The 12,549-nt window shown below is 45.6% G+C and overlaps 1 protein-coding gene across 2 annotated transcripts in view; it reads right to left on the reverse strand.

Annotated features, from left to right (window-relative positions):
• Positions 1–12,347, reverse strand: part of PYGB (glycogen phosphorylase B) — a 61,790-nt gene extending 49,443 nt beyond the window's left edge. For both annotated transcript variants that reach the window (XM_035005717.1, XM_035005716.1), the window contains exon 1: positions 11,989–12,347. In XM_035005717.1, the coding sequence (XP_034861608.1) occupies positions 11,989–12,231 (243 nt within the window). In that variant the 5' untranslated portion in view covers positions 12,232–12,347. The remainder of the gene's footprint in view (positions 1–11,988) is intronic.
• Between the last annotated feature and the right edge of the window lie 202 nt (positions 12,348–12,549).

The raw sequence follows: 12,549 nt of genomic DNA on the forward strand, positions 1-12,549 counted from the left end.
AAAACCAGGCCTTGAAAAGGGGTGTGTCCATGAGTGTGTGTGTGTGTGTCTCGGATTCAGATATGAATCCATGGGAAAGTATGGACTGGACTGGACTATGATTTTTTCTTTCCTGCAGGCTAAAATTTTCAAAATGCAATTTAAAAAAAATCAGTTCCCTGCCTGCTGCAGGATGCAGAGAGAGAATTCACTTTCCACAGACTGTCGGCAGGGCTTCTCGGCCAGGGTTTTACTGGGATGTCCTGCCTTTACAAGGCAACCTGCCTGAGCCACTCTGGGACCCGCATTCCATGCAGTGACCCTCTTTAAACTATGTGTCTTTATACCCCATTTAGAATTCTGACCAGCAGCTGACCAAAAACCTTTTAAGAAAATTGCACAGTTTCAGTTTCAGCAGTGTCGCCCTCTGGGTTTTTACAGCTGTGTTCATACCATTATATCACACTTTCATGCAGCAGTTTTTAAACAATTCTCCTCAGAACCAAGAAGCAGCTTCAGAGGGTGAGCCAAGGTAGAAAGGGGCTCCCAATTTGCAAAATACACAGGTAAGGGAACAAAGAAAATGGAGATATCCCATGTCAATGGATTGGAAGGCTTACCACTGATAAGATGGCAATACTTCCATAATGGATCTACAGATTCAACATAATCCCTGTCAAAATTCCAGCTGGCTTCCTTGAAGGTTGATAAACTGATTCATTAGAAGGATTAGGTGGATCGATCAGATGGAAATGCAAAGGATCTGGAATAGTCAAAACAATCTTGACGAAGAAGGACAAAATTGGAGGACTTACACTTCTTAATCTCAAACCTTATTACAAAACTACAGCAGCAAGACTGTGTGGTACTGGCTTAAGCATGGACACACAAGGCAATGGAATAGAGGCCCCAAATCAACCCTCACATTTATGGCCAACTGATTCTCAACAAGCATGCCCTGATAATTCAGTCGGAGGAATAATCTCTTTAACAAATGGTGCTGGGACAACTGGATATCCACATGCAAAAGAATGAAGTTGGGCTCCTACCTCACACCATATATGAACATTAATTCAAAGTAGATCAGAGATCTAACTGTAAAAAACCATGCAACTTTGAGAAGAAAACACAGAAGTAAATCTTCATGACCTTGGAATAGGCAATGGTTTCTTTTGTATGACATCAAAAGAAAAAACAGATAAATTAGACTTCATCGAAATTAAAAACTTTTGATAACGTGAAGAAAGTAAAAAGGATGGGAAGGAACAGAATGGGAGAAAATATTTGCAAATCCTATAACTGACAAGAGATTTGTATCTAGAATATCTATACAACTTAATAAAAAAAAGACAACCCAATGGTTGGTTGGCAAAGGATCTGAACAGACATTTCTGTAAAGAAAATACACAGTGCTGGGGCGCCTGCGTGGCTCAGTCGTTAAGCGTCTGCCTTCAGCTCAGGTCATGATCCCAGGATCAGCGGGCAGCCTGCTTCTCCCTCTCCCACTCCCCTTGCTTGTGTTCCCTCTCTCTCTGTGTTCCTCTCTGTCAGATAAATAAAATCTTAAAAAAAAAAAAAAAAGGAATCAAGTACCAATATATGCTACAATAAGAAGGAACCTAGAAAATATTACACTAAATGAAAGAAGCCAGTCACAAAGGATCATATATTATATAATTCCCTTTATAAAATATAGATAACTCTATAGAAAGAAAGTAGATTAGTAGTTGCCCAACTAGGAGTGGGCAGGGAGTTTGGGGTGGGTGACAGCTAAAAGCTGTTGGGTTTCTTTCTGGGGTAGTGCAAATGTTCTAAAATTGACTGTGGTGATGATGGCCCAACTCTGTGAATATACTGAAACCAATGAATTGTATACTTTAAATGGGTGAATTGCATGGTATCTGAATTTTTATCTCAAAGCTGTTACCAAAAAATATAAAATATTAGGGGTGCCTGGGTAGCTCAGTCAGTTAAGCATTCAACTCTTGATTTCGGCTCAGGTCATGATCTCAGGGTCCTGGGATTGAGCCCCGTGTTGGGCTCCGCACTCAGCGGGGTGTCTGCTTGAGGATTCTCTCTCTCTTCCTCTCCCTCTGGCCCTCTCCACCCCATGCATGCTCTCTGTCCAATAAATAAATAAATATTTAAAAATATATATATACATAAGATAGAAATAATGAACAAAATTTTGACAGAGTACAGTAAAATAAATGTTGTACATTAAGTAGAATACTTCCAATTGTAAAGATAATAGAATAAAAATGCTTCTGCCCATTTTTCCCTAAAATACACTGATGGGAAGTCAGAACAGGGAGAACTAAATTAGAAAACTGGCTCTCATACCTCTTTACCACCAAGTTGCAAGGGGAGGACAAGGGTGATTGTCCACTGCTGGCCTCTGCTTTTCTCAAGCCGAGGAATGGATAAAGCACTTTATACTCACATGCATGTGCACTCACACACACCCACAGATGCATGCATTCGTGTACACAGCCACACATGGGCACATGCATGCATGCACACTCACATGCACTCACACCTGTACACAATTCACGCACCTGCACACATGCACTCACACATGTGGATACACACAAAAACATGTACACACTCATAAATCTGGGGACCAAGGAAGGGCTGTTCGCTCTAGGCTGCACACACCCTCCAGGTCCCTGCCCCATTATCCAGTTGCAAACAGCTAGTTCAGGAAGAATTCCCTCCACTCAGGGAGATGGAACTCAGGATCTACATCCTGAAATTTAAAACAGGAAAACTTGCCCCTTTGGGGCTGCATGGAAAATTAATTAATTAATTAATTAATTAATTAATTAAAAAACCAGGAAAACAGAACAAGGAAATAAAATGGGCAAATGGGCAAACAACACCCAGCATTTATCAAGAGACAAATACAATTTGTTAGTACAGACTAATCCAAGATGTCAAGAAACACTGATAAGGTAACAAAAGGACAGCACCAAGCCCAGGGAAGAAAAATAAGAGATAAAACCGCCACAGAAATGGAGGTACCACTAAATGCAAAACAGGAGCAAAGCTGGAAACAAAGACCTGGCTGGAAAAGTGAACAAAATGGGGGAGAAGCATGAAAAAGATTGGAGAGGAAGATATCCATATGGAATACAAAGACTACCTAACATCTGCTTGATTAGTGTCCCTGAAGAAAGGACCTGAATAAAACATTAAAAACATTTTTTCAGTATATAATTGAAGAAAACTTTCCATACACAGCTAAATCTACAAATTCAAAGAGAATGCATACGTACAAAAAACCATGCCGAGTTCCGTCTTTGACAGACTTTTCTCACTTTCCTGAGACTTTTCTCATCACAAACTCAGCAGTGCAGTGAGTGAATCCACAGCCACGCGGACAGCTGCTGTCACCACTGCTCATGGCCCATTGCTTCTTCTCAGACGCTATTTACTCTGCACTTGAACTGAGTTACTGTCATACGGGGTTTCCATAGCACTGCGCCACCCCTCCCTCCAGATGGGGCTTAGCCACCGGTGAGAACACCAGAGCCCAACAAAACCCAGCTGTCGAGAAGAGTGTGAGTGAAGGTTTCAAGCACAATCATGTCCTTTTCCTATGTACACACGAAGGCTTGCTTCGTAACTACTTTTGAGGTTCTCCCCAAGAGGCTTCTTAACAAGTTGGCACTCAGGAATATGATCAAGACGTTTTTATGTTGCCTTTAACTAGAATGTGTATTTTTATTTATTTATAGAGAGTGTGCGCACGTGCACAATGTGGGGAGGGGCAGAGGGTGAAGGAGAGAGAATCTCAAGCAGGCTCCACACCCAGCTGGATCTCGTGACCCTGAGATCATGACCTGAGCCAAAATCAACCGTCAGACACTTAACCGACGAAGCCACCCAGGAGCCCCATAGAAATATGTATTTTTAAAGTTGTAGTTGTAGTTCCATCTCTGCTAAAGTTTCTAACTTTTAACTAGCACTATGGAACAGCTTGATTATCTTTTTGTAAGGGATGGGTACCGAGGCATACAATGTTGGGCCTCATCTTAAAATCTTTCAGTCTTTCTTTTTCCTCCCAAGTTGAGCACAGATGTCAAGGGCTCTGTAGTTTATTTAATTCTGCAAAGAGCTCCAGGGAGCCTCCCAATGCACCTCTGCATAAGAGGGGAACAGAAGCAGTGACACTGGGGCTCCCCTGGAAACCACCCACCCAGGTGGGCTCTACGGCAGGCACTGCTGATCTGCCCAGCTCGAACTCTGCACTCTGGCCTGTGGCGTGTTTTCTGGTGTTGCTGTGTAATTTGTTCTAAGAACTTGTATAATTTCTTCAAATGTACTGAAATGGTTTTCCCCAGTTTCCTCAAGATGGTTCAGAGTAAAGGCAAACTAAAGTAGGCTTGCTAGCAGCACGGCCCAAGGAGATGCACACACTTTTGAATCGCACATGCTCAGGTCCAATCCCAGATCCTGGCCTGGCCAGTAGGGTGGCCTAGATCCCTTCACCTCTCTGAGAAACACCATGTCTACCCTAAATACAACAAAGGGCTAGCTCTGAACTCAGGCAATATTGGTTCCCTTGCCAGGCCAGATTTTCAGGGAGAGTAATGGAACCTAATTAGCAGGGTGGCAATTTTGGACAAAACCACCTGAGGGCTCAGGCTTGGCGTAAGAAAAAGCGTAGCGGGCTCACCTGCAAAGGGCCAGCTCCTCAGTGTCCCCAAACTCTGCTGCTGCTGCTGCTGCTACAGGACCAGGGTCATCCCAGGCCTGGCCCAGCATCTTTCCACCCCTCCTAACCCCAGCTTCCCCAGCCACCATTTGTGCAACTGTGGACAGGGCCGCCCAGCTCAAGGAGTGCTGGCTGAAAAACCAGACGCTCCCCTTCTTCAGCCTGAGAGAGACAGGGACCCCTTTAACCCCTCTACAGCAGCCTGGGGGCCTGCTGCCTAGGGTGCTGAGCTGGGCTGTTGACTCTCTTGTATGGTCCCTTCTTGCAATACCACTGTAACACATATTAAGTGGCTTAGAGGCAGCCTCATTTTTTTTAATTGGGTTTATTTATTACATGCAAAGCCTATACCAGTAGGTAACATCACAGAAAAACATAAAGCTCCCTGACATAAAGAGATGAAAAGATGCGCAACACAAATACTACACAACACAGTAATCTTCTGAAGACAATTTAGGAGGTAAGGAACTAGAATTGTGGAGCTGGAGCTGAATAGCAACAGGCAGAGCCTCATTTTCTCTTTACACAGCGGAGAGTCATTAACAGAACTGGACTTTTACAGACCGCCAATTTCTTTTCCCTCTCCAAAAGGGCTGTTGAGAGTCTTTGTTTAACAGAAGGCTCTGAATGCTCTGCAGGAAAAGGAAAAAAGAACTTCTCCAACATTCAGGGCACCAAAACAGACTGGGGCAACTGTTTTCACCGAGAAGAACCAGATTCTGGCCAGAGATGTGTCAGCCGCGCCCAGGAGAAGGCAGCAGCACTCCCCTTCTCTACCAGACTCTGTGTGTCTTCCCACGCTAGCTGCCACCTCGCCGTGGCTAAGCAGGCAGAGTGGCCCCCATGGCAGACTGCCAGCTCCCTGCCAGACAGAGACCACTGACCCAACAAGAGGCCAGCTCTGATGGGCTCCCCAGCCTCTCCAAAGGCACCAAGGCCACCCTGCCCTTGCCAGCCCAAAGGGGAGACTGCTAGGGGGCAGCAGTCTCCACGCACCGCCGCCCCCCCCGCCACCACAGCTGAGGCTTATCCTAGTATTCACTGGCCATGTCACAGCACCCATTCTGCTGTGTCAGAGGGGTTTTTTGGAGGGTCACACGGACAACAGCTTTATGAAACCCCTACTGTTTGCCATAAGGATGTTGAGCATTATCTCGTCTTTTTTTAAATGATTTTATTTATTTGAAAAGAGAGAGATCGCACATGCGCACATGGAAGGGCAGAGGACGAAGCAGACTCCCCACTGAGCAGGGAGCCCGCTGTGGAACTCGATCCCAGGACCCTGGGATCATGACCTGTGCTGAAGGCAGACACCTAACCGAGCCACCCAGGCGCCCCTATTACCTCATCTCTTAAAATCCCAACCTATGATGTCACACTCAAGCACTTTCTTTTAGGATTAAGTGCCAGGGAAACTTGGCTTCCTATGAGTAACTGGCAGATTTCTGTCTCAGTGTGGATCACGGATTTCCGTTTTCACTTTAGGTACTGGTACCTTGGACTAGAACACAGGTCTGTTTACTCAAAGTCAATTTGGAAACCGTAAAATATAATAATAGAATCTAAGAACTTACAGGGATCACAGAGATCACTCAGCTCTGCAGGGAACAGATTTACTTTGTGCTCCATGACATTACATTTTACAGTCCCCTGCCTTCTGCCTTCCATGCTGTTAAGCTCTACAAAATATCTACTCACTCCCATACCAGTGCCAATCATGCAAGTCTCCTTATCACAGCCAGAGAAGCCAAAGCCTAATCAATTTATGTGAAGTGATCTGGAATATTTATAACCTGTGTGGTCCTAGTCAGCATTTTAACTGAGCTACTTCCACCTTTCATTTTAAATGATGTTTCAAGGCTAAGAAGACACTCAGCTAGAACTGAAATCACATGTAATTCCTACACCAGGAGATCCTGTCCAAGACACAGTTGACCAAACTTCTCTGTAGTCTGATTACCTTGCTAAATTTGTGTTCACTTCTCTTCCCTTTACCGCGTCCTTTTTTTTTTTTTTTAAAGATTTTATTTATTCATGAGAGACAGACACAGAGAGAGAGAGAGAGAGTCAGAGGGAGAAGCAGGCTCCCCAAGAAGCAGGGAGCCCGACTTGGGGCTTGATCCCAGGACCCTGGGATCATGACCTGAGCCAAAGACAGATGCTTAACCATCTGAGCCACCCAGGCGCCCCCCTTTACTGTGTCCTAAGAACCCCATCCTGTATAAGGTAGGAAAAAAAAGTGAGTTATTGTCTGTTGCTGATTTGCTTCATGTCTCAGAATGTGCGGATTTCTAAATGGCTTAAAGCTTTGATTTGTTTAATGAAAAATTAGGTACAATCTGAAAAGACAAAGTTCTCCCTATTGTCTTATTTGTATTTCTTATTAGTTGGGCAACTGGCAAAGCTATAGGAGATCCGTAGGTGGCAGCACCATGTCAGTGTGAATGTCCTGGGTTTACTCATTCATGGTGTTTGTCTAACAGAGTCTCCCTGATTTTTGGAAGCACACATTTACATTTTTAAGGGTAAAGGAGCATCACGTCTGCAACTTACTTTGAAATGGTTCAGAGAAAAAAATGTATTAATATATATAGAAAGGGACACAAGAAGTGTGTTAAAATGTTTAATGTTTGGGAATTGCATGAAGAAAGGGAATTTACTGTATTATTACTGCAACCTTTAAGTCTTATGTCATATAAAATAGAATTTTTTAAAAAGTCATTTACAAAGGGCTGGGATTCAGAAGCGAGGTCAGTTACGATATTTCATAAAAATACAAAGGGTCGGTCCTTGCAGCCATCTAATACCAGCACCTGGTGTTAGAGCTCTCCAGAGAAACAGAATCAACAGGATATATATATAGATTTATTTTAAGGAATTGGCTCACACAATTGTGGAGGTCTGAGACTAAAATCTGATGAGGGAGGGGGGACCGCATTTGCAATCCAAAGGCAGTCTGCTGGCAGAGTCCCTTCCTGCTGAGGAGGCATGAGCATGGCGGGTGGGGGTATCAGTCTTTGTTCTATTAAGGTCTTTAACTGATCGGATGAGGCCCACCCACATTACAGAGGGTAATCTGTTTGACTCAATGTCCACTGACTCAAATGTTAATCTAAAAAAACACCTTCAAAGAAACATCCAGAATAGTATTTGATCAAATTTCTGGACACTGTGGCCCAGACAAGGTGACACAGTAAATAAACCATCACAGCTCTTAAGAGCAGAGCCAAACTGCCTTCTTCGAAAAATCATAGCACACCCTGAGAGCCTTCTTAATCTCATAAAATGATGGCTTAACCCTACCTTCCACTTGGCGAGCTGTCAGGTTAATCAGCAACACAAAACATCTGTCCATTGTCAAGCTTCTAGCCAGAGAAAATAACTGAGCTATCTGGTATCAGGGAAGCCTGCCCAGGGGATACAAGGTCAACTTCACAAGACAAGTGGAAACATATCAAAACTGGGTGTGTTAAAAAGATTCCAGTGGCTGGTCCCATCAGTAAAAGAAAATCTTGTAAGTGGAGGCTGTAGGCAGCCAAGGCTGCAAAAACACTGCTCTAGATCATCTTCCTTTAAGTCCTGAGTCCAGTCAAACCATAAGATTAATCGTATTCATTATGATTATCTTATTAGAAATATTTAAGACTGCAATTTGGGCCCATGGTGGAGCTCTCTTTCCTTAATCTACCATCATGGCTATGCCATGAGCTTATGGCAAAGAGCCATTAGTAAACAGACTCATCCACTGCCGGGATGTAGTAGGCCAGCTGTCCGCATTCTACCCTACCCACTTTAAAATCCCATAGAAGGTATCTCACACCTGCTCATTCTAGCAATTATCAGAGATCCCATGACTGCCGTAAGTGGACATGAGCTGCCATTTGCTTTGGTTGCCAGAACTTACATCTGCACTTTGTGTCCTGACCTTGCCCTTGAATGCAACCTGTTTCCCTACCCTTACTCTCTGGCCCCAACCTTCTCTTTGAGGTCTTCTATTAGTATGAACCTTCTGTGTCATGCCTTGCTTAAGCATTCTCTGATTCTTTTACAGCAGAGATGGAATGTCAATATAAAATGGAAACATTTTATAAGCAAACACAAAGCCACAACTTTTTAACATGGCAAGGGACCTCAGAAATGGATTACCTCGTTCCACCCACTCACCCTCCATTTTAAAAGATGAAAAAACTGAGGCCAAGCAAGATTAAGAAATCCAGCCAAGTTCAAGGTCTCACAGACGGAATGGTGAAGCCAGGACTAAAAGGAGCTTGGTTGGACTCATGTAAGCTGTCCCTCCCCATCCAGCTCTTTTCTATTCCTGAATTCAGGGTGGAATTCCAGCTCTGGAGTTTTATCCCAGACTCCTGGCCTTGCCATTACCTCGGAGAATCCTTGAACCATCTTCAGAACTAAGCACTGCCTCCTGCCAACCGCCACCCTCTCAATTTTAGCCAGGTTTTTTGACTTGATTTGCCATGCTAATTGCCTGAAAAATCTTTCTCTGAGCACAAGTTTCATTTGTTTCTGCTACTGCCAAAAATAGAAGGCTAAAAGGGTTCTGAAACAATAGGTACAGCACGATACTATTTTGTATAATAAAAGCAGTGTTGCTACCAGTGTAGAAAAAAGATGTAGGACACAAAATGTTTATAGCATTTATCATGTTATTACTCGGTGTTGAGAGAGATTAAAATTAATTTTTTCCTTCCGGCTTATCTGTTTTCCAATTTTTCCTCCAATAATCGTAACTTGCATAATTGTCTGGAAAACAAAAATTAAGTAAAAGCACTCTAGTTTATTAAATATAAATCATTCAGCTACCCCAATCAGAAGTGCAGTGGTACAAGTCCCCAAGGTCATTCCCAGGCTGGGGTGCAGCTATGCAAGATTTTTATTGGGAGCCTACCTCCCGTCAGGTTCTGACTCTTGTGGGGCTTGTTTCTGGTCCATTATAAGCAAACATGTAACCTCTGCAGAAAAAGGAGAGGAGGAGCTTATTTTTCAATGTGAATTAGCCAGACTGAAACACTTAACTTCCAATTTTCTGTTTTAAATGGCCTTCCTAAACAGAACACGCAAACAACCTTCCACTTACAGGCTGTGTGGTTTCTTTAAAAGACAAAACTTTCCGCCCGTAGTCACCACAGCAAACAATCAAAACTCAGACCTCTCCGTGAGGACTGGGAAAGCCGTTTTGTTAGAGGGATTAATTCTGTTCATGAAAGGTTGCTTCTGTAATCCCTGAGCCTCACTGTCCTTTTCAGGATCTAATTATACGTAAACACTCTAATGGGAATGCAAGGTTTTGGGGTGTGTCCTGGTCCAGGTCCAGGAAAATGTCCTTGAATGTGCAAAGCTGTACCCTTGTCATCTGCTACACTGACAGCAAAAATGATGTTGCAAACCAGAGCTCTGCCATCAGCAAAGGATTCTGGGGGAGCCACTACCTCTTGGCTAGTGTACCTGGCAAAGTCATCCTAAGCCCCTGTTGTAAAAACCCGCTTTACCCATTTGGTGCCACTTCTTTCTACGCTGTCTTGCATACTAAATGTGAAGGAGCCCAGTTGGTATTCTAATAAATCTGTCCTTACCATCTCTATTTTAGAAAAAAGAGTGCCCCAGAGTAAGTTTGGAAAAGCAATCAATCTCACTCTTAGCAATTATTAAACATTTAATGCCTCATGAAAATACTCTAAAATACGATCAACAAAGCAACTACCCACTGCCTATGTGTATACTGCAAATCAAATCTTTGCAAACTGGCTTCAGGCCTGCAAGTGTGTCCTTTCTTCGCCAGTCACTCTACCTTAATATCGTGGAGAGGACAATATTCTCTATAGTCAAGAGCAGGAAGAAAATTCCCAAACAAACTGAGAGCAGATGGGTGGCCAAGAGTATGATAGGCCTATCAAACTACCAGTGGTACTGGAGAAGCATATTTACTAACTTGGAAAGCTACTGAAAAAGTTACAAATGTCAATGAATGAAACAGAAAAACCACAAAACTGTACATGCAATATACTTTTAAAAATGTGTATGTAGGGCGCCTGGGTGGCTCAGTTGGTTAAGCGACTGCCTTTGGCTCAGGTCATGATCCTGGAGTCCCTGCATCGAGCCCTGCATCAGGCTCCCTGCCCGGCAAGGAGTCTGCTTCTCTCTCTGACCCTCCCCCTTCTCATGTGCTCGCTCTCTCATTCTCTCTCAAATAAATAAATAAAATCTTTTTAAAAAAGTGTATGTATATTTAAGAATAGAAAAGGATCTGAAAGTACATACACCTTCATTTTAATATGGTTAAGAGTAATGGAGTCACATCAGTGACTTTTCTTTGGCCTATTTTGTCTTTTTCTGCCATAAGCATAAATTTCTGCAAAATATAAAAAGTAACAATTAATCTCTGTGATTAATTACTTAATTTCTGTGAACTTTAACACAACAATGTCCTTCAAGGTAGGTGTGGAAACCCCTAAAGACTGAGCCTTCTTTGAGGGCTCTTTCTCTGAGCTCCTGACCCCTCCTGCTTTAGCAGGCATCCTCAATGATTTTCTTCCGATCACTGCCTAGCCAAAAAAAGCCCCACAATTCTCTGCAGATGACTGAGCTCACCCACTAACACCACCAAATTGCCCAGGCCTGGTTCCAGGACCCTGTTCTCTCACACTCTGCTGCAGAAAAACAAAAGGTGGGGGGCGGGGGCAGCGGAGGAGGAAGCACCCGGCTAGAAACAGGCTGGAAAATTCCGCCAGGACTCCAGGGCTCAGGAGTCGCGGGGAGCACAGGACTCCCGCAAGATCGAGCTCTTCGTGCAAAGGGTCTGCGGGCTCGCGCCTAAGCAGAGGATGCCGAGGCCAGGCCCCCCGGGGAGCCGAGTGTAGACAACATCCTAATCTGCCTACTTAGACGACCTCCTGACCTCCCGAATCCGCTCTGCGCCCGGGGTGGCAGGGCGGGAAGGACCGAACCAGGCCTGTGCAAAGCTGGCTGACCCCCGGGGAAAGGCGGTGGGAGAGACGTGACCCCAGCCGAGGCTATCCTCTTCGGCAAGAGGCCAGTCCGTGGACCACCGATGGGCTGCGGGGGCGGACAGAGAGTGGCCATGCTCAACTTAAAGACACGCCGCAAGCACGGGCCCTACGTGCGTCTTTCCGGGAGAGAGGCGCATCGCTCTGCTCTCTTCACATGGGCCCGCGGCTCGGGTAACCCGGCACAAGGGCTGCCCTTTTCCGGGGTGGGGCAGCGGGCGTGGCAGGATGAGTGCAGTGACCCCGGGCAGGCGACCCCGGCCTCACCTTGGGGTCGCGCTCGTAGTAGTGCTGCTGCGTGCGGATCCAGCGGCCCACCAGGTGGTCCCGCACAGTGTGAGCCAGCGCGAAGAAGTAGTCACGGGGCGTGGCCACGTTGCGGTCCTTGACCAGCGTGAAGTGCAGGTGCCGATTGAAGCTCTTCCGCACCTCGGCCACGTCGCCCAGCCCCGCGATGCCGCGCACACTGATCTGCTTCCGCTTCTCGCTGTCGGTCAGCGGCTTCGCCATCGCGCCGGCCGAGGAGGAGTAAGACGAGATACAGAGCCGGGAGGACACGCGAACACCGAGGATGCTGTGGCTGCTGTGGCGCCGGGCACTGCGGCGACGCAGCTAGCACGGGCCGCGCCTGCGCGATGTGCCGGGGCGGGGCCGAGAGGCGAGGGGGCGGGGCCTCCATGGGGAGAGGAGGTAGGTGAGTCGGGGCCTCCGCAGGCGCGGGGCGGTCCGAGGGACAGGGCCTCCAGAGAGGCAGGGCAGGGTCGCTGGCCCAGGTCGTAGTCCTCGGACGTTGGCGGGGGCGTGCCGTTTCATAGGTGAGGAAGATGA

This window comes from Mirounga leonina, unplaced genomic scaffold, assembly GCF_011800145.1.
Source record: "Mirounga leonina isolate KUSES-001 unplaced genomic scaffold, KU_Mleo_1.0 Mir_150, whole genome shotgun sequence".
In the NCBI taxonomy this organism is placed as follows: domain Eukaryota; kingdom Metazoa; phylum Chordata; class Mammalia; order Carnivora; family Phocidae; genus Mirounga; species Mirounga leonina.